General features: G+C 39.0%; 3 protein-coding genes and 1 long non-coding RNA gene across 7 annotated transcripts in view; 1 reads left to right on the plus strand and 3 right to left on the minus strand.

Annotated features, from left to right (window-relative positions):
• LOC306993376 (carboxypeptidase A1-like) lies at positions 1-9,735 on the minus strand. Of its 4 annotated transcripts, none has more exons than XM_079603089.1 (11): positions 3,828-3,965; positions 2,488-2,566; positions 2,096-2,230; positions 1,910-2,008; positions 1,605-1,703; positions 1,327-1,425; positions 1,136-1,246; positions 936-1,026; positions 603-802; positions 439-523; positions 1-352 (listed from the first exon to the last, which is right to left on the minus strand). In XM_079603089.1, the coding sequence occupies exons 3-11, from the start codon at positions 2,216-2,218 to the stop codon at positions 165-167; spliced, it is 1,095 nt and encodes a 364-aa protein (XP_079459215.1). In that variant the 5' UTR covers positions 2,219-2,230; positions 2,488-2,566; positions 3,828-3,965; the 3' UTR covers positions 1-164. The 4 variants fall into 4 exon arrangements, with proteins under 4 accessions (XP_079459215.1, XP_079459213.1, XP_079459214.1 ...); XM_079603087.1 differs by lacking the exon at positions 3,828-3,965 and adding an exon at positions 2,798-3,435; XM_079603088.1 differs by lacking the exons at positions 2,488-2,566; positions 3,828-3,965 and adding an exon at positions 9,624-9,735.
• Positions 6,675-10,822, minus strand: LOC306993375 (carboxypeptidase A1-like). The gene is made up of 11 exons (XM_079603086.1): positions 10,721-10,822; positions 10,407-10,485; positions 8,962-9,096; positions 8,773-8,871; positions 8,467-8,565; positions 8,197-8,295; positions 8,006-8,116; positions 7,807-7,897; positions 7,183-7,382; positions 7,025-7,109; positions 6,675-6,947 (listed from the first exon to the last, which is right to left on the minus strand). The coding sequence occupies exons 1-11, from the start codon at positions 10,783-10,785 to the stop codon at positions 6,760-6,762; spliced, it is 1,251 nt and encodes a 416-aa protein (XP_079459212.1). The 5' UTR covers positions 10,786-10,822; the 3' UTR covers positions 6,675-6,759.
• On the plus strand, positions 9,600-19,410 carry LOC306993378. Its single transcript, XR_013796439.1, has 4 exons — positions 9,600-9,736; positions 12,009-12,119; positions 16,599-16,752; positions 16,880-19,410. It is a non-coding gene; the product is annotated as an uncharacterized lncRNA (long non-coding RNA).
• Positions 11,924-25,358, minus strand: part of LOC306993374 (carboxypeptidase A1-like) — a 16,112-nt gene continuing 2,677 nt past the window's right edge. Inside the window, exons 3-11 of the mRNA XM_079603085.1 lie at positions 21,074-21,208; positions 20,892-20,990; positions 20,679-20,777; positions 16,864-16,962; positions 16,620-16,730; positions 16,419-16,509; positions 13,699-13,898; positions 13,306-13,390; positions 11,924-12,154 (exon numbers count right to left, since the gene is read on the minus strand). Coding sequence (XP_079459211.1) covers positions 11,967-12,154; positions 13,306-13,390; positions 13,699-13,898; positions 16,419-16,509; positions 16,620-16,730; positions 16,864-16,962; positions 20,679-20,777; positions 20,892-20,990; positions 21,074-21,208 — 1,107 coding nt within the window. The 3' untranslated portion in view covers positions 11,924-11,966. The remainder of the gene's footprint in view (positions 12,155-13,305; positions 13,391-13,698; positions 13,899-16,418; positions 16,510-16,619; positions 16,731-16,863; positions 16,963-20,678; positions 20,778-20,891; positions 20,991-21,073; positions 21,209-25,358) is intronic.

Genomic DNA, 25,358 nt, shown 5'->3' on the forward strand with positions numbered 1-25,358 from the left:
AATATTTCATGTCCATAGCTTTATTAATTTGTCAAGAAGCAATTTAATAAGATAGATAATCTAAAATCTGATAGTCATTGTCGCAAAATAAACCCCTTTTTGCTAATGACCAACTGACTACAAACTTATGCGCTTTGACTCATCACAAAAATATTGTTGTATGTTTAATATGGATTATTCTTTGTGTGCTCCATGATAACCATCAGGGCCAACCAGGTCTCCTCAGCAGTCGGGATGATCTGGTTGGCTGGCAGGATGAAACCATAGCGACCAGTGTCTCTCAGCTCAAAGGTGTAGGAGTACTTGATGCCTTGATCGTAAGTCCAGTCAGTAGTGACTCCATCGGCTTGGTCTGAGAGCAAAGAGATTGTTAGCAATGAGATTATTAATCATTATGATATTAGATTAGAGCTTTAGGTTCACTGGAAATATACTTACAGATGGTAGTAATCATGCTGCCAAATGTATATGCAGTGCTATACAAAGACTTCAGTTCAGTGATGGCCTTTCTTGCGAGTTCATGCTGAAGGGACAATGCAGAATTGATTTGAACAGATCGAATATGTTAAAAGCATCAAAATCAGAATGTTTCGGTTACATACCAGTTCAGCCTGGTCTTTGGCAGGAGTCGCTGTGTATCCATGTGGATATAGGAGCATCTGGGAATAGCTGTGGATGGACAAAAAGGCCTTGAGGTTGCCGTGAGATTTCACAAAGTCCACAATGGCCTTGATCTCTGGCTCAGAATGAGCACTGGGTCCATGGTAGGTCTGAGAGCACGGGTTACTGCTGGCACCAGGACCTATAGAGGAAAAACAGTGTGTATATATATATATGTATATATATATAGTTGAAACAGTAGTATAAACATTAAATACTAGTTGAATATATAAATCAATCAGAATCAATATCCCAAACTTAATGCTACATCTCACCACCAAAGCCAGTGTTCCAGTTTCTGTTGGGATCAACTCCAACACAGCTGGAGCCAGGGTTCGGCTTTCTGGTTTTACGCCACATGCGGTCCTTAAACAACCAACCAATTGTATTCCACAAGAAAGAGGGAAAATTTCATTAAAATAGTTGTTCTGTTAAACCAAATGTGCATGTAATGTCTTCCAGGCATCAAACTCACACTGCTGTGGGTGTAGGCAAAACCATCAGGGTTGGTGACGATCTCCAAGAAGATATCATACTTGTTAAGGATGTCGGTGAGGGCGGGGTCACGTCCGTAGTCAGTCACGATCTACTCAACAGAAAATACACGGGTATAAATCTTTGATTCAGTTATGTTGTCGGAGATTGTATTTCAGAATTTCAGATTACCTTCTTGGCAAACCAGATTCCGCTGGCCTGGGTGACCCATTCTCTGGAGTGGATGCCAGTGTCAATCCAGATACCTGGACGGTTCGCTCCAGTGCTGAACTGAGTGGCAGGATATTACTCATAATGAACAACTGGAAATAATCATTTATCCTGACATTTATATTACTTACACTGTATGTATCCCAATTCTTTAATAAAAATGTACAATATACACCACACTGGAAATGGTAAAGCATGCCTTTTTCAGCAAGTAGTCTAGCAGTGAAATGAAATTGCACCTTCAGGACATTCAAGGGGCGGCTCTCATAGCTCTGACCAATCACAATTTTGCTGACCATACTGTTTTCTGCCACAAGCATGTCCATGAAAGAGTAAATCTGCAAACAGCATGGTGAAGATCAAATGCATGGATGTATGTAAAGCTAGGTTCTGTAGGCTTATTCACAAAATGAACTGAAGTCATAAACAAATTTGATACAAACAATTTTAAAGTACAATAAAACATCATATAGTTTCTTTGAAAAGGCTGAGGTTGAAAGTTCAATGTCTTGTAAAGCTATTGAATTAAAGTTGCACCACTCACAGAGTTCAGGTCATGGTAGGTGGTGTAGACAAAATCATCGGTACTTCTCGGGAAGGCGCGAAATTTCACCATCTCACGTTCCTCATCATCCAGCAAATCCTTATGTTACAGAAAGCCATCAAAATAAGTAAGAATTTTTCAGCTTTTGTTTGTTTGTTTTCGACCACAGCTTTGAAATATTCCCACCTGAACATTCTCAATCATGACTTGATACTGGATCTGATTGTATGCCAGGAACGCCCTGACAGCCTGGAGGCTGTGAAAGGGGACATGAACATCCACAGGCAGGGACTCATGAACCGGCTCCATCCAGAAGTCCAGCTGAACACAAGCAAATATAGCGTAATAAAGTAATTTATATTACATTCAAATATGAGTATAATAGAAACTTTATAAATATTACATTGTGCTGTCAAACCGATTAATCGCATCTAACAAAAGTTTGTAAATATATAATGTGTGTGTGCGTGCGTTCGTGCGTGTGTGTGTGCATATATACTGTATATATATACACACATCACCTTTAGCCCCGAAAATCTGAAACAATCAAATGATCTATGGGCTTCACAAACACTTACCCCGAGTGTCTGTTCAGGGAGTTCCTTCAGGAGAGAAATCTGCTCTGCATCTTTTGCAGTGATCCGAAGAACCTGGTCTCTGTAGAAACATTTATACAATTTCTTTAGCTTCAATATTCTGAATAATGAGTATAGTATTTTGCATGTTTTAGATCAATAGAACAGAAACTGGCACATAAGTCAGAGTTTGTTCTCTGTTGTTCAGCTGTCGGTATATACTAGGACAATATTAACACAAGTTTATTTATTAGCTGGGAATTTGAAACCATAAAGTAAGGGATAGACTACTTGGAGACACAAGAGAACTCACCCCTCAAACGTCACTTTGCCAAATACGGCCACAAAAAGAGCCGTTAGAACCAGCAACCCCTTCATCTTGAGGCTTGAAGTAGAGTTTCTAGTAAGCAACCTCTTTATATAGGCCTACTATCATGGTGGTGATAATGACTGGATTCGAGGAGCTAACAGGGTCAGGGCTCAGACAAACCTGCTGCTTTGGTTCTCACAACCTTATAAAACACTGATGGAGTTTAAAGGGATGAGAACATTGCATCTGTTTTCCGTCCTGTTTCTTAATATAGCAACTTAGGGTTTATTGACAAGTAACCAAGTTGCTGCACTTATTTCAAGTCCATGGTTCACTGTCAAATGAGGAGGTAAACTGGAAATTCAAACTATAGTCATTACAGGTCATATTTTTTGATAATGTTCATGTGTTATTAACCATATTATGCAAACCTACTAATTTGTTTTCTGTGATGTCTTTGACTTTGTTTTGCGAATATTGCTGATGTAATATTTTGTAGAAATGACGAGAGTGAAGTGATCCTTTTGTCTTTTGTCTTTCAGTCAGAATGGGTAAGAATGGGTTCCTTCATCAGGCTAAGAAGTAAGGTTTTTTTGTGGCGAGGCCAGTGAAAATGTTGGGTGAACACGGAATAAGTTAACTGATAAAGAGCAAAAGTCTAGGTGTGTTAATAAAAAAGTTTTTAAATAATTTTTTTCATATCAATTTTCCCCGTTAAAGTTATTTTTTATCATTCATATATTTATTTAATTTTTTTAATATATTTTAGCCTTTTTGCATTACAGAAATATCCCCTTTGCATGTGAGTTGAGCTATTATTTAATAACATAATAATCGAAACAATAAGCAGTTGAAAAAGCAGTTGAAGGATAAAGTGAATAATTCAATTATTTATCTGACTCCAATATAATTTATCCGACCAAGTTGTTGTTAATTAACCTCTTATTCTTTAAAGGTAAAAGTATTTCTTAGAACTGATAGGGAAACACCTGAACCTGAATGTTAAAGTCGGCATGAACCGGAAGTTACATACCACTTTTCTCCAGTTTTGTGACGTATTTCCAAGTGAAACGGTTTGAGGGGAGTTGCCACGCCCTTGCGCCATAGCACATGACCGGAAGAGAAGAGAAGTCGTTTCGAGAGGGAAGGTGTCACGGTTCATGAATGCATTGTTTCCTGCTTGTCTCGTGTTATGTTGTTATGTGTGTGTGGGTGTATGTGAGTGGGCGTGACCGGCCATCATTGTTGATCAGCAGTTCAGCTGATCTCAGTCACAGCGCCAGCTGCAGACTCTGCAAAGAGTTGTTCTGAGGTTATGAAGGGTACAAGCGCAAGGCGCAAACAGGACACAGCAAACATCCAGGCCCGAATTGAAAGTACGGCTACAGATCGGTGTGATTTCCACTCAATGTGTGCCGTGGTGGCATGCCGATCATGAAGCCAGTGCTGAAGCGGTCTCATATAAAGCAATCCGAGCAGCGTGACCGCGGTTGTGGATGCCCTATACCCCAGGAACCTCTGAAACAGTTTTAGTGGAACTGCTGCCCTGCCCTTGAACAAATTCAAGCAGTTGAACTAACTGGGCATACTTGTTTGTGAGACGTGATGTTGACAGAGTCCAACTCCGTACAGAGAAAAGAGATTCTCTGCACGGTGAGTTTTCTCTTTTCCCAGTTGACCCGAAGCCCCAAGCGGCTGCGGTGCCTGAGCACCAGGTCTCTGTGTTCGCATAACTGATCTTGTGACTGGGCCAGAATGAGCCAGTCTTCGAGATAGTTGAGGATGCGAATGCCTGCCTCCTACAATGGGGTATGGGCAACCTCCGCTATCTTTGTGAAGACACGGGGCAACAGGGACAGCCCGAAGGGGAGGATCTTGTACTGACGTGGCCGCCCCTCGAACACAAAGTGTAGAAACGGTCCGTGTTGAGGTAGGATCGAGACATAAATGTATCCATCCTTCAGGTCGATCGCAGCGAACCAATCTTGGTGGCGAACGCAAGATTCTGCGTCAGCATCTTGAATGGAAGCAGATCCAAGATCGGCTGAAACCCACTGTCTATCTTGGGTACAATGAAGTATGGGCTGTAAAACCCTGACTTCACAGGGTCCTGAAGTAGGGGCAGTGAGTGTGGGGGCACAGGGTCCTGAAGTAGGGGCAGTGAGTGTGGGGGCACACTTGCCTGGCTCCACACTTCCCGTGGAGACGTATGAGAAGGCGATCTTCCTGCAGGGAGATCGACATTGTGGCCTGGGTGAAGGCAGCTGCTGTGGCCATGACGAGAACTTTCAGGCCTTGGATGGGAGACGCTGACTACCCCACCAGGTGGCAGCATTTTGCAGGCACAACTGCACGCTCCACCTGGGGGATCTCTATGTACCCTTTGGCAGCCCCCGCCATCAAGGATAGTGAGAGTAGGTGCATGACTCTTTAACGAACGCCATCTCAGCGTGATTATGGCCCAGACACGTGAGGCAGAGATTGTGGCTGTCAGACGGGCCAGGAAACAACAGAATCGTTTTTAAAAAGATGTAACTTCACACCTGTGTTTTCTCTTTTGGGGAAACTGCTCTTTAGATGTTGACGCACCCAGGGGAATAGCTGCTGCACTGAACCATGCACACACTCGCGACCTCTGCTGGAATGCGCCATCACACCAACACAGGAACAGGTACAGGATCCCTCTTGTTCTGCTACTCTGGAACGATGATTGAAGAGCAGATTGAAACAACTTCCGCTCGGCTCCAAGGCGAAAGTTTAATGTGAGTGTTTGCATGCTGCCTTATATACCTGGAAGCGGGCTGTGGCTTGCAATGCAAATCTCAATCGCCAATGTGCATTGGCCTGTTCGGTTACTACTTGAAGGGGATTGGGCTCTCAGGTGAGCGTTAAACGTGACTGACTGATAGGGAACGAAAGTTACAATCACTTTAGCTTTCAACATTATCAGGTAAAAGGAAAGAAGGAAAGAGTTCCACCAATATTCGCTCAAATATAGTCTGATTAAATACTCCACATATATTTTCTGACAGATTCATAAATCTGAAATCTGATTGGGCTCCTGTTAAAAATAAACGCCTGTTTCAAACTTTCAGATCCTTTGGAGGAATTTAAAGATCAGCAGGAAAATCTCAATGCCCATTTTACTCTTATATCACTAGTTTTTGAATTTTTTTTTTTTCCTGCTTCCTGTTCTCATAATTCTGAAACACCCAACAGGCATTATATGTTAAAATGGGTGGTCATGTTTTGATGCATCTGGATGATGTCACAATGTTGCGTGAATTCAAAACATTATTTTTGCTTTTTGGCTTAATAAATGTATGGTGTTCTTTTAATGCCACATAAGTGCTCTTTTTGGACTGGGGAGGAAGTTTTGAGCTCTTTTACTGCAAAAGATGTAATTGTAATGAGATGTAAAAAAATGTTTTGAATTGAATTAAGATAATAATTATTTCCACATTATAGCATGTAACCGATAAATGGTCTATATTCAAATTATATACTCTTTTGTCTAAATGAATAAAAACACCAAAAACTCAAATAGTGTTAACAAACTAAATTTAGGCATCACAATAGTATAATGTAGAGTATGAAAAAATGGATAGTCATTTAGAGATTTGATAAAAGATTACATTTAATAGTGTTATTAAACTGTTAGTCTTTTTAAAGATAAACTTTAAGAGAGCCTTACATGATGGTAAATATAAATCTAAATGTAAAAATAGAGGAAATCATTATTAATTAACTATCCAGTATTACTGATTCATTTTTAAAAATCTCGAATAATGGCTGATAAATTATATGGTACAGATATATCAGTGTCCAGAAGCTTTTCAGGGCTGAACAATGTATTATTTATATTTGATTATGTACATCAAAACAACATAAGATGGTGATTTTATGTTGTTTTTATTAACACTCTTTTATTCACTTCAGTACATAAAAGAAATATTGTTGTATGTTTAATATGGATTATTCTTTGTGTGCTCCATGATAGCCATCAGGGCCAGCCAGGTCTCCTCAGCAGTCGGGATGATCTGATTGGCTGGCAGGATGAAACCATAGCGACCAGTGTCTCTCAGCTCAAAGGTGTAGGAGTACTTGATGCCCTGATCGTAAGTCCAGTCAATAGTGCCTCCACTGGCTTGGTCTGAGAACAAAACAGTAATTGTTAGCAGGGTAACTGTGATGCAAAACTAAAATGAAGTGACTCTTATTAAAACTTACAGATGGTGGTAATGATGCTTCCATATCTGTAGCTAGTGTTATACAATGACTGCAGCTCAGAGATGGCCTTGCTGGCGAGCGCATGCTGAAGAGACAATACATAATTTATATTAAATGTTGTTAAATATATCTAAAATAGTGTGTTTCCACATGCATACCAGTTCAGCCTGGTCCTTGGCAGGAGTGCTCTTGTATCCGTATGGATACAGGAGCATCTGGGAATAGCTGTGGATGGACACAAAGGCCTTGAGGTTGCCGTGAGATTTCACAAAGTCCACAATGGCTTTGACCTCTGGCTCAGAATGAGCACTGGGTCCACGGTAAGTCTCAGTGCATGGGTTACTGCTGGATCCACCACCTATAGATGAAAAACAGCCAATTACAAGAATGTATTACACACTATTTAAATCTTTACAGCCCCTTAAAAGTTACAACTTTATTTCTGTAGTACACTTTAGATATTATATTAACTAAGTAACTTTGCAGCCAACTACATGTCAACTTATTCTACTAACGCTAACTTAACAGTCTACGTATGCTCTAATGAGAGTTAGCTTACATGAAGTTGCAAAGTTACTTTAGTTACTGGAATGTCTAAAGTGGATTATCGAAATAAAGTGTAACCAAGTTACATTTTAAAGTTGGTCTGCTTCATTGGTCTACCAGCACCCGTCAATGTCAAAATAATTGAGATGGCCAATCAAATTAAAGAAGGCAGGCAGATCCTATTTGCCCCAAGACTTGGGCCTTAAAGTACAACTTAAATGATGAAAGCATCTCACCTCCAAAGCCAGCGTCCCAGTTTCTGTTGGGATCAACTCCAACACAGCTGGAGCCAGGGTTTGGCTTTCTGGTTTTACGCCACATGCGGTCCTTAAACAACCAAACAATTGTATTCCACAAGAAAGAAAGCAAATTTCATGAGAATATTGTTCTGTTAAACCGAATGGGCATGTAATGTCTTCCAGGCATCAAACTCACTCTGCTGTGGGTGTAGGCGTAACCATCAGGGTTGGTGACGATCTCCAAGAAGATATCATACTTGTTAAGGATGTCGGTGAGGACGGGGTCACGTCCGTAGTCAGTCACGATCTACTCAACAGAAAATACACGGGTATGAATCTTTGATTCAGTTATGTTGTCGGAGATTGTATTTCAGAATTTCAGATTACCTTCTTGGCAAACCAGATTCCACTGGCCTGGGTGACCCATTCTCTGGAGTGGATGCCAGTGTCGATCCAGAGACCTGGACGGTTCGCTCCAGTGCTGAACTGAGTGACAGGATATTACTCATAATGAACAAATGGAAATAATCATTTATCCTGACATTTATAGTACTTATGCTGCATGTATCCCAATTCTTTAATAAAAATGTACATTATGCACCACACTGGAAATGGTAAAGCATGCCTTTTTCAGCAAGCAGTGAAATAAAATTGCACCTTCAGGACATTCAAGGGGCGGCTCTCATAGCTCTGACCAATCACAATTTTGCTGACCATACTGTTTTCTGCCACAAGCATGTCGATGAAAGAGTAAATCTGCAAACAGTATGGTGAAGATCAAATGCATGGATGTATGGTTCTGTAGGCTTACACACGAATAATTTAACTGAAGTCATAAACAAATTTGATACAAACAATTTCAAAGTACAATAAAACATCATATAGTTTCTTTGAAAAGGCTGAGGTTGAAAGTTGTAAGTTCAATGTCTTGTAAAGCTATTGAATTAAAGTTGCACCACTCACAGAGTTCAGGTCATGGTAGGTGGTGTAGACAAAATCATCGGTACTTCTCGGGAAGGCACGAGATTTCACCATCTCACGTTCCTCATCATCCAGCAAATCCTTATGTTACAGAAAGCCATCAAATAAGTAAGAATTTTTAAACTTTTTTTGTTTGTTTTTGTTTTTACCACAGCTTTGAAATAGTCCCACCTGAACATTCTCAATCATGATATTATACTGGATCTGATTGTATGCCAGGAACGCCCTGACAGCCTGGAGGCTGTGAAAGGGGACATGAACATCCACAGGCAGGGACTCATGAACGGGCTCCATCCAGAAGTCCAGCTGAACACAAAGGAAAATATAGGGTACTACGTTATATTACATAATATGAGTATCATTTTAATCTATATGTAATAGTAATATATATAGCCGTGCGATATGGCTGTATATCAGCATGGTTGTGATTCGGCCGTAGTGCCGTAGGTAATCACAGTGTGCTTAGCCATATCGCACTGCTACTCATGTCTCTATGAAATAGATTTTTTCTCAATTTTAGATATTATTATAGCATTACAGATAGTATATTTAAAAGCTATCAATTTGAACATTTATTAGGCTTTATAAAAAATATAACCACTTTTAGCTTAAGTGAGCATTCTTCACATAAACCCATTGTAATAAATGTCCCATTTACCAGTGCCCTTCAATATATCAGTATTGGCAGTCAGGCAGTTTTTCTGCAGAGTGTGCACACGAGTCACGTGCCTTTACACTGCAAATGCACAGATCCGATATTTTGACGAGCCTGTTTACATTCACGGTTGACACGACTGGTATTCGACATCGGTGTTTACATTAATTCTTCCTACCCAAAATGATTGTCGGTGATCGCTCTTTACTATGCACATTGTAGATCCTCTGGTTTTGAATGGCCTTTCTAAAGTTCCCACCTCAATAAAAAGCTGCGAGCGAGCGCATACAGGTAGGACACATCTGCCTAGGCTACAACATTAAAAAGCTGCATGTCTTTGTGGGCAAACGTGTCACCTTCGCCTTGTGGTGGCTTGGAATTTAAGGGGGAATCATGGAATCAGATAGGCCTATACGTGTTTAGACGTAGGTCGAATGTCCAGATGTAGGATATATATCTGATTTAAAAACACATTTGGAAGTGGCTCAGATCGGATCCGAAAAAATTGGATCTCGTGCGGATTTTTGTGTACACATGTGCAACAAATTCCGATCTGTGTCTGATGTATTGTAGCTTTTATTGTTTTAATTTTAATAAGATTATATAGGCTATCCTACTGTAGCACATGTAAGATGTGATTAATCGAATTGGCAGCATTTATATACAGTATATATATATATATATATATATATATATATATATATAATGTTATTGAAATTGATAACAATGAAAGCTAATAATGATGATAGTGTATAGCACAATAAAATATGTGTATTTATAATAATATATAATAAATATTCATATTCATAATAATTAATAATATTAATATAAACTTAAACTTTCATTTAGCAGATAATTCTATTCAAACAATGCTGATCACAGATACAAATCTAAGTACAGTCACCTTTATCCCAACAAATCTGAAACAATCAAATTATCTACGGGCTTCACAAACACTTACCCCAAGTGTCTGTTCAGGGAGTTCCTTCAGGAGAGAAATCTGCTCTGCATCTTTTGCAGTGATCCGAAGAACCTGGTCTCTGTAAAAACATTTATACAATTTCTTTAGCTTCAATATTCAGAATAATGAGTATAGTATTTTGCATGTTTTAGATCAATAGAACAGAAACTGGCACATAAGGAAGTCAGGGTTTGTTCTCTGTTTTTCAGCTGTCTGTATATCGTAGGACAATATTAACACAAGTTTATTTATTAGCTGGGAATTTGAAACCATAAAGTAAGGGATAGACTACTTGGAGACACAAGAGAACTCACCCCTCAAACGTCACTTTGCCAAATACGGCCACAAAAAGAGCCGTTAGAACCAGCAACCCCTTCATCTTGAGGCTTGAAGTAGAGTTTCTAGTAAGCAACCTCTTTATATAGGCCTACTATCATGGTGGTGATAATGACTGGATTCGAGGAGCTAACAGGGTCAGGGCTCAGACAAACCTGCTGCTTTGGTTCTCACAACCTTATAAAACACTGATGATGGAGTTTAAGGGATGAGAACATTGCATCTGTTTTCCGTCCTGTTTCTTAATATAGCAAGTCAGGGTTTATTGACAAGAAACTGTACTTATTTCAAGTCCATGGGTCACTGTCAAATGAGGAGGTAAACTGGAAATTCAGACTATAGTTTAAATTTAACACCAGTTTAAATTTGACGACAATCTACATATTTGTATTTCTTTTATGCAATACTCATTTGATATTTTGATGTTGTTTTACAAATATTGCTGATGTAAGTTTTTGTAGAAATTATGAGAGTGATGTGATCATTGGAAGCATCAATCTTGGGTTTGAAATTATAAACAAATCAGTAAGTCTTTTTTGTGTGTGTGGCGAGGCCAGTTAAAATGTTGATAGGGTGAACACCGAATAAGCTGAATGATTATGAGCAAAAGTTTAGGTGTGTCAAAGTTTTGAAGTGAATTTTTATATCCGTTTTCCATGTTAAAGTGCGTTCTTTTTTGTTGTTGTTATATCTTAGCCTTTTTGCATTAAATAAACACCCCCTTTGCATGTGAATTGAATATCATTCAATAACAATAACAATTATATACTCTTTTGTCTAAATAAATTAATAAATAAAACACTAAAAACTAAAATAAACCGTTAATAAAGTGAATTTAAGCATCACAACATTATAATGTAAAGTATGAAGTAGCTAAAGATTACATTTGATTTAACAGTGTCATTAAAGTTAGGGTTTTTAAAGATGAACTTTAACAGAGCATTTAGATGATGACAAATATAATGTAAATGTAAAAAGAAAATCAGCATGCACAATTAAACATCCGATATTAACCAATACTGATAAATTACACACACAAAAAACGCTAACGGCTGATAAATTATATGGTACAGATATATCTTATAAGCTTTTTAGGGCTGAACAGCGTATTCTTTATATTTTATATAAATATGTATATCAAAGCAACATGCATAAGATGGTGATTCTTTCTGTTGTTTTATTAACACTCTTTTATACACTTAGACACAAAATAAATATTGATGTTTAATATGGATTATTCTTTGTGTGCTCCATGATTGCCATCAGGGCCAGCCAGGTCTCCTCAGCAGTCGGGACGATCTGATTGGCTGGCAGGATGAAACCATAGCGACCAGTGTCTCTCAGCTCAAAGGTGTAGGAGTACTTGATACCCTGATCGTAAGTCCAGTCAATAGTGCCTCCACTGGCTTGGTCTGAGAAAAAAACAGAAATTGTTAGCAGGGTAATCGTGATGCAAAACTTTAATAAGATTCACTTAATCGAGGGTTTTCACTACACGTCATCAATCCGGAAGTCGCCCATTTTGGAGGGACTGAACATAAACAATGCCACTGAACTGAACGGACTCGCAAATTTGGCTGATTATTGCTGCAGAAAAATGGACGAGAAAAAACATTTTGAGTTCTATAGACTGTCAAAAGTTAAAGAGAAGAGTGCAAAAAGCTGATGAAAGAAGGCATTTGTGGTTGAGATAGGTAACGTTACAGCATCATTGTAAGTGAAGCGTTGACTATGGCTAAAATGTGGACGTAAGTTAATTAACTATGGCTACATTCACACTGTCAGTCCAAATCCGATTATCTTTGTATCCGATTGGAATCCGATCTAAAATGATGTCCACACTGTGTATCGTAACTAGGGCTGTAACGATTAATCGCGATTAATCGAAATCCAAAATAAAAGTTTGTGTTTACATAATATATGTGTGTGTATTGAGTATAATTATTTTGTCTATATAAATACACACACATGCATGTATATATTTGAGAAATATTTGCATTTATATACTGCATATATATTTTTATATTATTTATATGATATATAAATAGAACTATTTTATATATAAATAACACATTTTTATTAAATATATACATGCATGTGTGTGTATTTATATGTACAAAATAATTATACACAATACACACACATATATTACGTAAACACAAACTTTTATTTTGGATTTCGATTAATCGCGATTAATCGTTACAGCCCTAATCGTAACTGTTCAGATCCGATTTGTGTGTCCATGCTGGAGGGGTTTGTCCATAATGGAGGGGTTTGCATTTGCAATAGAGATGTAGTCTTATTTAAATTTTACAACATGGAAATGTGTAGCCTTCGCGCTTTACCACAAAAATGTCTGCTCTTTCCTGCTTCCTAAGTCCTTCTCTATATGATTTCGCAGCTTCCACGTGTTTTTTCTGTGGTTTATTAGTGTAACAATGTGTTCAGTCGTACATGCAGTGCAATCCATGCTGCTGTTTACATCCGAGTACCTCCATAATGGCCGCACATCCGGGTTACCGCCCAGAACGTGACGTTGGTGAAAACCCTCTATATTACTTACAGATGGTGGTAATGATGCTTCCATATCTGTAGTAAGTGTTATACAATGACCACAGCTTAGTAACGGCCTTCCTGGCGAGCTGATACTAAAGAAATAAAAATAATACATTTATTTTATATAGCGTCTTTAAAAGTTGCTTTCTCAAAGCGTTTACAGGCAAACATAACAACAGAGAAAACTACACACTTTAAATACAAAAATAAACAAATAAAATGAATAATCAAGTAAAAGCAATCCTAAAATAAAATGTTTTGAGAAGAGATTTAAAAGTCACTAATGTATTTGCTTCCCTGATCTAAGCATCACCCCTAGAACAAAGCCGTGTCTTGGGAACAATACAGAATTCATTTGAAATGTTTTTAAATAAATCTAGAATAGTTTCCACATGCATACCAGTTCAGCCTGGTCCTTGGCAGGAGTGCTCTTGTATCCGTATGGATACAGGAGCATCTGGGAATAGCTGTGGATGGACACAAAGGCCTTGAGGTTGCCGTGAGATTTCACAAAGTCCACAATGGCTTTGACCTCTGGCTCAGAATGAGCACTGGGTCCACGGTAAGTCTCAGTGCATGGGTTACTGCTGGATCCAGCACCTAGATGAAAAACAGACAATTACAAGAAAGTATTACATACTATAGTTCTTTAGAGCTCCTTAAAAGTTACAAGTAACACTTCATTTCAATAGTACACTTTAGAAATTCTACTAACTATAAGTAACTTTGGAGCCAACTACATACCAGTCATTAGAGTATTAGTAGACTGTCTGCTTAATATCTGCTAAAACTTTATTTTGTTGGTCCTGTAATGGAAATTTTACATTTAGATGTGTTCTTTTACTTTTAGATGTGTACAACTTTTATTAACGTTGAAGATTTATTTTTACTCATAAGCATTTAAAGGAATATAATCATTTAAAGCTAAAGCACATTATCAAAGATATAGCCTATAACCAAGCTTTTAGAAATGCATAAGTTAGGACAAGCTTGCAGAAACGAAATATTCTGGGTCATAAGATGGCTAAGACTATGTGTACTCCAAGTGACCTTTTGTACTTCAAGTTTGAAAATATGTGTGCGCAGTTTCAATCAGCAGTTAAAAAGAGGAAACTTTTTGCTGATATGACATTGTTCTGTTTGGATGGAATTTATGTTTATACAGGATGTGTTAAGAGTATATAACCTTGGCGAAAGGGACTAGCCTTTGCCTTCTCATGTCAGATGCTCTGTGTGAGAATGCCATGGGCCTTCTCATATTCAGACGCTGTCTGTGTGGGAACGCCTATTTCTTGCAAGAAATAAAAGCACATTTGTTTAATCTTTTGAGAATCAACTTTGTCTCCTTCATCCATGTTTTAGTAGGAATAATTTCCACAACAGTCCCCCTACAGACATTCTACTGACTAAGTAATTTTGCAAATACATGTCAACTTATTCTACTAACCCTAAGCTAATAGTCTACGTATGCTCTAATGAGAGTTAGCTTACATGTAGTTGCAAAGTTACTTAGTTACTAGAATGTCTAAAGTGGATTATCGAAATAAAGTGTAACCAAGTTACATTTTAAGGTTGGTCTGCTTCATTGGTCTACCAGCACCGTCAATGTCAAAATAATTGAGATGGCCAATCAAATCAAAGAAGGCAGGCAGATCCCCACACTAGCCCCAAGACATGGGCCCTAAAGTACTTAAAGGTCCCATGACATGGGGTTATTATATTATTTTATAATGTTTCCTGGGTTGCCCTTATAATGTTAGTATGTTTTTTAGATAAAAAATAGTCATAATTTAGAAACAAAAGGCATTTTTCCTAGCCCAGTTTTAGCCTCTGATTTGAACGCTCTGTTTGAAGGGGCGTGTCTGTGTGAGACTTCGGTGTAACCAGCCACTGCTGTGATTGGCTGACATGCTTGCATATGAAATAGCTACTTATTACATGTGAAACTCTCGAATACTTTTACTACAGTTATTATACGTTTTTACTATTACAGCTATCGAGATTAACAAATCGTCAGAAGTTTTTAAAGTATTTAGATCTATTCCCATCACATAAAATGTTGCCGTGATGAGCATTGCGCAAGCAGATGAGTCTGTTATTGATCGCGAGAATGAAGATCTTGTCATTGCAACGCAGTTTCTGCACTCTCTCTAATGCTTTCACCAATGCAAACACGATGATGTAAATACAGTAAGAGCGATCATGTGCAGTGTAACGTGCGTCATTGATTTCATAACGAGTTTGGCAAGTGTCCAGATAAACTCGATCGCGCTGTGTCCATGAGAAAATGAGCTAGGATAGGAACGCGTGCGCGCGATTCCTACAAAGATTGTTCTTTGATCGCTTTCTGTATATAATTTAAATTTAAATACGAAATATTTAAATACGATTATTTTCATCCTACTAAAAGAAACGATGTGAAGTTTATATTTTAGTCACTGGCTTGACTTACTGAGGCATAAACAGCTGTATTGAACGATTTGAGAGAAAGATACCTGTCTGAACTTGAACAATTACACATCAGAAAGTGTTGCTTGGTAGCTTGATCGATTTATTTTCAGACGTTCGTCGAAGCCACCTCTATGACCCAAGTTGAGGAAACAGTCGTCGGTGAAATGTTTGCCGCAGACATGCAAAACTTTGGGGAGTTGTGTCGGCGCATTTCCAGAGAAAATGAAATGAATCCACTGGTTCTTCTGGGGCTTGGGTGAAGGAACTAAAAAAGGCTTTCTGTGTTCATTTGTACATCCAATTATTGAGCAATTATTATGCTTCACTCGCTCAAAAGCCATGATATCTCCCGTGGACAAACTAAAATCGCGCGCACGCGTTCCTACTTCCTAGCTCATTTTCTCATGCGGGAAATATTCTCTGGGCGGGCAAAGCAGAGAAAGGGGAGGTAACATTTCATCCGTATGACGTCATACGGAGGAGATTCAAGATCAGCCCGATTGAGCTTCCACTTTCTCAAAGGCAGAGAAAGATAGCAAAAGCTCGATTTACACTGATTGAAATTTCTAGAAATTTGGGGACCATATAAAGGCTAGGGGAACTCATATTAATGTTAAAAAACCTCAAAAAGTGAAAATTTCATGTCATGGGACCTTTAAAGTATCTCACCTCCAAAGCCAGCGTCCCAGTTTCTGTTGGGATCAACTCCAACACAGCTGGAGCCAGGGTTAGGCTTTCTGGTTTTACGCCACATGCGGTCCTTTAACAGATTCGCAATTGAAAAGCAGTCAGTTGGGATTTATTCCCAAAATATTGTTCTGAATTGAATGTGCATGAAATGTCTTCCAGGCATCAGACTCTAAAACTCACACTGCTGTGGGTGTAGGCGAAACCATCAGGGTTGGTGACGATCTCCAAGAAGATATCATACTTGTTAAGGATGTCGGTGAGGACGGGGTCACGCCTGTAGTCGGTCACAATCTGCACAAGACAAAACACACGGGTATATGTGTATAAGTATACGGGTATAAGTCAATTCCTGTTCCATTATACCAATTAATCTTTTTTTGAAAAGCATCATTGAAATTGCTAACTCAAGAATAAATAGCTTTACCTTCTTGGCGAACCAGATTCCGCTGGCCTGGGTGACCCATTCTCTGGAGTGGATGCCAGTGTCAATCCAGATACCTGGACGGTTCGCTCCAGTGCTGAACTGAGTGAAAAGACATGATCACATTGGAAAAAAAGTGTAATTATATTACACATGTGACAAACTGCATTTAAAAATACATTTGGAAAAGTATGAGATTCAAACTCTCTTTTGAAGCTGAATAATGTAAATGTTTTGGTGGTAAAACTAGTAAGGCTTGTAACTGTAAACAATGTGCTTTAGGAGCGCTTTGAAAATTCCTTTGTTTTGAGCAAAACGTTTAATTCTACACAACAATGACTATAACTTGTAAGCTGGGAATTTTCTTAGAGCTCCTACTTGTACCACGTGACCACTGTACCACCTAAATTAATCTGCAGTGGTCCCATCAGCAGGTACCACCTGACCACTGCAGGTTCATTTAGGCTAGGGGTGTTCAATCCGGCTCCTGTAGGGCCACTGTCCTGTAGAGTTCAGCTCCAACCCCAATTAAACATACTAGGTATACTAAAAAACATCCGGGCAGGTGTGTTGAGGCAAGTTGGAGCTAAACTCTACAGGACAGTGGCCCTCCAGGACCGAGTTAGGACACCCCTGATTTAGGCATTGATAGTGTTGCCAAAGATATGCATAATTCCCAGTCTGACGACGTAAACGGCTTAGAGTAGGACGTCACGCGTTGTCATCTCGAAATTACAGTAATTATGACATGGCGTGAATGTGTTTGCTCTTTCAAATTTCACATATCCAGCAATAGTAGGTGGCGCTAGTAAAGCAGAAACTACATCACAAATCTGGAAATGTTTTGGATTATGAAAAATGTATTTTAAAAAAGTAAAGCTAAGACGTGACCTTTAGTCTGATATCATATTGTAGAGATACATTTTTTTCAAATTATTTTTTTTATTATTCTTTTAATAGGTGCATCACTCAAATTATTCATATAATTGATAATTTATCATATAAAATAGATAACAAGTAGTAATGAGGAAAGTATGAAATTACAAAAAAATGCTAAATAAAACTTTCAGACTTCTGGTTACAAATAATAAGCACATGGGTTCTAAAGTTACTCTAAAAACGTAATAATGACTGAGACAAATCAAATACACAATTATTTGTTATATTTAAATAATCTTTAAAACCCCTCAACCAACTACAAAACGAGACAGCAAGGTATCTGTGGACAACCATCGAAGAGCAACTAACCCCCAGACATGAAAGCCATTTAGGATCAGAAGGAATGTTAACAAATGAACTCTCCATTTCCCCTTTGAAACACACATAACGCCCATTAAAAAATAACTCTTCCCAATCCATTTATAGAAAATATTCTATGAAGGAACATGGATATCTCCAGTCCAGAACATTGTGTGTATGATTAATTACTCTTATAGTGTATTTTGTACTGTATACTGTTTTAGGCATGCTTTATAACCATAAGTTAATGTAACCTCAGCTATACCATGCTTCTAACAAAATAATCCTCATGTAATGCCCCACACATTGGTATTGTATTGATTGTTATTAGATTCATTCAGAGTATGAAGGGACACAAGCTTAAAGGTGCCATGTGTAAAAATTGAGGTAAAAATATCCAAAAAATGAGCTACACGCATCAAAAGAATGAGAAGAAATAAGGGCAATGATGTCATTAAAAAAATGTCAAGTTATAGTGCTGCAGAGATATCAACCTTAATTAGCATTAGCATTACTAGCCACGGCCCGACAGGTGTCGTAATACCAGTTTCGGCCATGGGAGGCGGTATGCGGGCAACATAACCACCAGCCAACCTGCAATACACGACACGAATAACTCGCACGGCTTGTGGGCGTACTTGAACCTCTTATATACTGTCTATGACTTGAACCTGATGTCTATCGTATGGAAAGTACAGCCCACTACTTCATTTCAATTCAGGGAAGAGAGCGGAAGGATGGCTGAAGCCTTTGGCAAGAGAAGCACAAATCAAATCAGATAAGAAAAGGACCGCTTGTCACGGTCCGGGCTCGAAAGCGCGGGGGACGGCGAGCGAACTGCAGCGCATAGCCCTGTTTTACAACGTTCAGCACCCATTCTGACACGCCCGGGATCGCTCCCCATGCTTTCGCACGCATAGCTCGGGGCAGAATGGTCTCGTGTTCTGACCGCCGCACTGCGCGGGTTCGAGAAACTGAAACGGAGGTATCAACACGGCGCGCGCGCCCTCGTTGTCTGGAGAGTGCTGCTCGCTGACGACAGCAGCCGCTGTTTCACATTCAATGACTCGGTCGCTAAGGACGGAGAACAATTTGTGGCGCGAACAGGTCATTTGTAGCCTACTGTATCTTTCAACAGTGTTCGTGTTTTTTTTACTATAGTAGAGATGATCGGTTCACGTGCGCTGTCTGATGTTTACTGCATCACTCGACATGGAGAGGTTGGGTAAAGTAATAATTACAAGAGCTTCACGGTTATCAGATACAAGCATTCAACGGCCCTGTAGTATATATATATATATATAAATATAGGTTATTTGTGTTTGCGCACGTGATATCAGGAAGCAATGTAATAACGTTACCTGTAATACACACATGATGGCAATGCGCAAATCGTGTGTGTGTGTGTGTGTGTCACAAATCATTATTGTTTCTTCAACTTAATAAAATATCTTACTTTACTGCAACTATCTGTTTCTGCTTCTTTGTCATATTTATAGTGTGTGATTTATAAAATACCATATCCTACATCACATATTTTGATATGTGAGGTATACTGCCCCCATCTGGTATGGAATGTGGAGTATGACTTGATTTTTTTTTGCCAGACAATTACACATGGCACCTTTAAATACAAAGGGTAGTAAATTTCCCTCCAAAGGTTTAAGTTCCTATTGGCTCACTGGCCCTCTGAGGAATGACCTCCCACACAGTCTCTCGTTCTTCTTTGCGTTTCTGGTTGCTGTTTGTGCAGAGCCGGTGCGCTCAACACATTAAGCCATGTGTAACTTCCTCAAATACATAGTCAGACTAACATCGCAAGTTCATGAATTTCTTCATTTAAAGCAGAAGAATTTGATTGCAACTTCAACACCACCGATTCAAGGAATCATTAAGAGACATTCCTGAGACTGCATCCAGGCGCTCAATGGCCAAGGCATTGTAAGTATCGTACAATTAACTAAACAGAGGTTTAGTATTTAAGCTGTGAACCCCTTTGTTAACCAAAAATACACTTTCCCATTTTTCAGATTAGTTATGCGTTCATCTGCTTGTAAATCAACAATCACAGCTACATGCTAAGAAAGAGTTATTTTTCTGTGGCCACGAAAAGTATCCTTTCTGGGAGTTGATAGATGATGGCACAGTGATAAACTCCGAAACTTAAAAATGGCACTTCATGGGTAAAAGGTTGGTAACCCCTGGTCTATACAGTATTTAATGCATTTACATCTGAAGTAACTAATTCAATTACAGACAATTTAAGAGTAATCCATTCCTTTACTTTTTCATGGGAAAAGCTCTCTCGCCCACTCAAATGTACACACATACAGAACGGACACACGGGTGTGGTAACCGCAGTATAAGCGGAATCATTTATTCCGGGCCGTTGAATTATTGAAAAATAACGCACACCCCAAAAATAATGCGTCGTGGCTGCATTGCACCTCAGTTGTGCTTTAATATTTCCTAATAATAACTTAACAGCCTGTCATGAATCATTCCTTACGTAATTAATTGCTTAGTAGTAATGCATTACACTTAACACTGCACATATATAATTATTTATCATGGCATACCTTCAGGACGTTCAAGGGGCGGCTCTCATAGCTCTTACCAATCACAATTTTGCTGACCATACTGTTTTCTGCCACAAGCATGTCCATGAAAGAGTAAATCTGCAAACAGCATGAAGATCAAATGATTGTAGATTTTGTGCGCAACATTTTTTAAAAGATACAACAGGTAATGAAATTCTGAAAAACATAAGAAACGCATTGAAACACACTCACAGATTTCAGGTCATGGTAAGTGGAGTAGACAAAGTCATCGGTACTTCTTGGAAAGGCATTATATTTCAGCATCTCACGCTCTTCATTTTCCAGCAAACCCTTATGGTGCAAAAATAATGGTGTCAACAAGAAGAAGAAAAATCGAGTAACCCAGGGTTTTTTTTCTCCAGTAATATTCCCACCTGGACATCCATAATCATGACTTGATACTGGATCTGATTGTATGCCAGGAACGCCCTGACAGCCTGGAGGCTGTGAAAGGGGACATGAACATCCACAGGCAGGGACTCATGAACCGGCTCCATCCAGAAGTCCAGCTGAACACAGAAGGAAACAAGGAAACGTATGTTCTGTTATGGAAATTTTACATTTAGATGTGTTTCTTTTACTTTTAGATGGGTACAACTTTTATTAACGATGAAGATTCATTTTTACTCATAAGCATTTAAAAGAATATAATCAAAGGCACATTATTAAAGATATAAAACTAAGTTTTTATAAATGTATGAGTTAGAACAAGGCTTGCAGGAACAATATGTTCTAAGAAGAACTAAGTAGCAAGTGACCTTTGTACTCCAAAATGTGAAGACTATGTGTGTGTGTGCAGCTTTGATCGAACTAAAGATAGACAAGATGTGTGAACAAGAGCAGCAGCAAACAACAGGAATCTTTTGCAGACATGACGTTGCTCAGACCAGTTAGAATTTGGGTTGGACATGAGCTAATGAGCTAAGACATCTCCATTTAAGGTAACAAAGGATTTTTTTTTACGCAGGGTGTGTTAGGGTATATAACCTTGGCGAAAGGGACTAGCCTTCGCCTTCTCATGTCAGATGCTCTCTGCGTGAGAATGCCATAGACCTTCTCATATCAGACGCTGTCTGTGTGGGAACGTCTTATTTCATGCATGAAATAAAATACTTTGTTTAATCTTTTGAGAATCGACTTTGTCTCCTTCATCCAGGTTTGAATATTGATAAATTTCCACAACAAATGGCGACGAGGATGCGATTGCAATACCGATGATCGTTGTGAGGGGAACAATTGACTGATCATCCCGAGAGAATACTCTACGGCTCAAAATCCTCAATGTTAAGGAAAGAGAATTGTTCAACTCCTCACGACGACCTAGGTGGACGCAATTCCAAGATTAAAGAACTCACAGACAGTGAGACTCACAAGACGGTGAGAGGAAATTTCTTATGTAACAAATAAGACAAATTTTGTTGATTGATATTTGCGTATTGAATATTTTTCCTAAAGAGTCACGTTTGGGATAGACCTGATAGCAAGTTCCCAAACAGGTCCGGGATAAGACCACAAAGCGTATTAAAGTTTCGCCTAAAAGAGTCACGTTTTGGGATAAGCCTAGTAAATTCCCAAAACACCAGACATATGTTGTCTGGGAAAGACCTACATTGACGAATTTAGGCAATTTTGAAAGACCTGCATCGACGGATGAAGGCAAGGCGTGGGGTGGCTGCGCCAGGGAAAATTTAATACGTAGAGGAGAGCGTGGGTGACTGCGCGAGGAAAATTGATAGGTAAATATAAAGTAATAAAAGAATAAAAATACGCAAATATAAATTAACAAAACAAAATTAATTAATATAGGGAAATTGAACAAACAAAATTGTAAAAGTAAAAATGGGTAATGAAAATTCAAAAAGGAAAGATGAAGAACATGTTGATTTCTCGAAGGGTTCATACAAATTAATGGACAAAGTTATAGGAATTTGGTATCATGAATAGGTGCCGTATTTAAAAGAAAATTATGGGTTCAATGGGGGTTTAAGTATGTCACATTTGACAAAAACAAAAGCAAAATTGGTCTACTCACGTTGTCAAGAGGAAAGACAAGACACAGAGAAACGCATTATGCAATCTTAAAAATGACGTATCTTTGAAAAATGACTGCTCTGACATTGTTTCTTCTTCTCCCTATTATGGCGATTTTTGTTTTGTTTTGTTTTGTTTTTGTTTTGTGAGAATAAGAGAGGAGGACAGGACGCATCCGGCTCATCTTCCAACTCCTCGCAATCCTAACCAGATTCCAGCCGAGTCAGAAGGACGGGGTCACGCAGTTCCTAACGCACCACACAAACAACCACCACTGCTCTGCAACCCTCCAGAAAATGAAAGTAAAGACTTTGTTCTTGGATGGATTGGACAGTGACATTTCAAAAGCAATTCAAAAGAGCTGTGTCGGATGGCAATTTGCCTCCACAGTAGAAATGAGACAACACGCAAGACATCATGAAAGTGCAGCGGAAAATCAACGCAGCCAAGCAAGACAAAGACCTCATGTGGGCCCTGGTGACAATGCAAGGTGTGTATATGGGCAACAACAACTCCAACCATCACCAAATGAACCAGAGAGGCAATGGCAGAGGAAGAGGAGAGGACGTGGTCGGGGAAGAGGACGAAGCTTTCCACAAATGAGACGAGGACAAAATGATTCGGACATATGCTTTAACTGCAGACGTAAAGGACATTGGCGGGATGAGTGCCCACACGGTGAAGGCAGGAATCAGGCGGATTGAAAGGAGGAGGAGGGGGTGAGCGACGGGGTTCCTGTCTCTCCAGCAGATGAGTATAATTTACCTTTATTTTCTGATTTCTGCTCTATGCAATGAAGACTTGCTTGCTAGGGTTTTCTATAAGACTCATATTTCTTTACCCTTGATAGAAATGACTGTTAATGACGTATCTTTACTATTTCTGCTTGACACGGGAGCTTCCAATTTTGTAATTAAAGCCACAGAGTTTGAAAAACCAATTCCACTCTCTGGTAAGACGACTTCTTACAGAGGTGCAACTGGTCATGTGGCCATAGAACCATATTCGAAAACCCTTGAGTGTTCAATTGAAGGGGAAAAATAGAATAAAAAATTAAGCATTGTTTTTTAATTACTAAGTTATGCCCAGTGAATTTAATGCGAAGGGATTTACTTTGTAAGTAGGGTGTTTTTGTTTACTGTGGTGATCAGGGCTTATCAGCTGACATGAGAATGACGCATGAAACTGAAAGCACAGAGGATTTTTCTCTGTTTGTATATGAATGGCAAATTTCTGACACATGTCTGACCACAAAGCGGCTCATGACAGAGTGTTGCCATCTTCTGAATCTATGAGAGACTCAGATTTACATTGCACTTCTCATGTAAGCACTGATCATGATGATGAATATGCGCAGCAATGATTTAATGTTGACATAGAAATTGTGACGACTGACTATGTGTATTGGACTGACCAATGGTGTTTTGAATGTGAAATTGACTGACAAACAGACAGTGTTTTATGACATGGAAAATGCACAAGCCTCATATCGCTGGCCAAACCAGTGAAGGCTGAATGGCGTGACGCGGGTCCCTTCATGGCCAGGTGCCATGAACTGACCGACTGGGTCATAATAGATCAAAAAAAAAAAAGAATGATCTGCCAAAATGAAGGTACCAAAAACAGCCATGTCATGGGACACTGAGAAGTTTGAGAGCAGTCACAGTGTTGGAAGAGGAAGTGAAACTAAACAGACTGAGTTTAACACAACTCCCTGTCATAACAGACGGGTTGGAGAGAGTTTCCAAAATGTTTATGGGCTACTGATAAAAAAATGATGTCTGATTGCAGATTGTGAGCCGATTAAAATAAAGACCAAATCCGACTATAGACCAAAAATAAAATGCAGTATCCACTAAAAAGGAAGTGGCAGTTTGTAAGTGCCAGGCTCATACTTCGGGTAGTGATGACGTTTCTAAGGAAAACAGGGTGTCAGAGTTTAGCAGCGAAGGCTGTAGCTCGACTTCCTGTTCAGATAACCACAGCAGCACGGCTGAATGAGGAACTAGGTGACAGCTGCGATGGAACAGCATGCTTCTGCCTATGATAAAGAGAGATTTACAAGGCAGGCCGTGAATATGAAAATGGACAATGGGGCCCCAGCTAATAATAATAAACCATGTTTACCTTCTCATTTTCTTTCAGGTATATGCAAGTTTGATGCATGGATTGGACCATGTCTCAAAAGGGAGGATGTTTACTATTATGCAAAATAACTGATTTACCAAAGTTTTTTTTCCACAGTGGCAGCAGATTTTTGCAGCAGATGTTTGATTTGTGGTATTAACAAGGTTGGGGAGGGGTCAGGCAATGAGACAGGGGGGCATCCCAGGCCGCAGAGACCATTCTCAAATGTAATGCTCGATTATATTGAATTATCAAAATCTGACAAAAAGAGATACTGCATAGTGGCAGTCGACATGTTTTCAGAATGGGTAGAAGCCATGCCAACAACAAAGGCAGATTAAAAAAGGAATGGCAAAACTATTTCTACAAGAAATTATCCCACCATGGGAATTTCAAATCCTGAAAAATTATTAAGTGGCAATGGTTCACATTTTGTAAACAGTGCAATTTTAGGTTGAAGCATTCCTGGGTACATCCGGAATCAGGAGGAACTAACTTACA

This window comes from Phoxinus phoxinus (genome assembly GCF_949152265.1).
Source record: "Phoxinus phoxinus genome assembly, chromosome: 25".
NCBI lineage: Eukaryota > Metazoa > Chordata > Actinopteri > Cypriniformes > Leuciscidae > Phoxinus > Phoxinus phoxinus.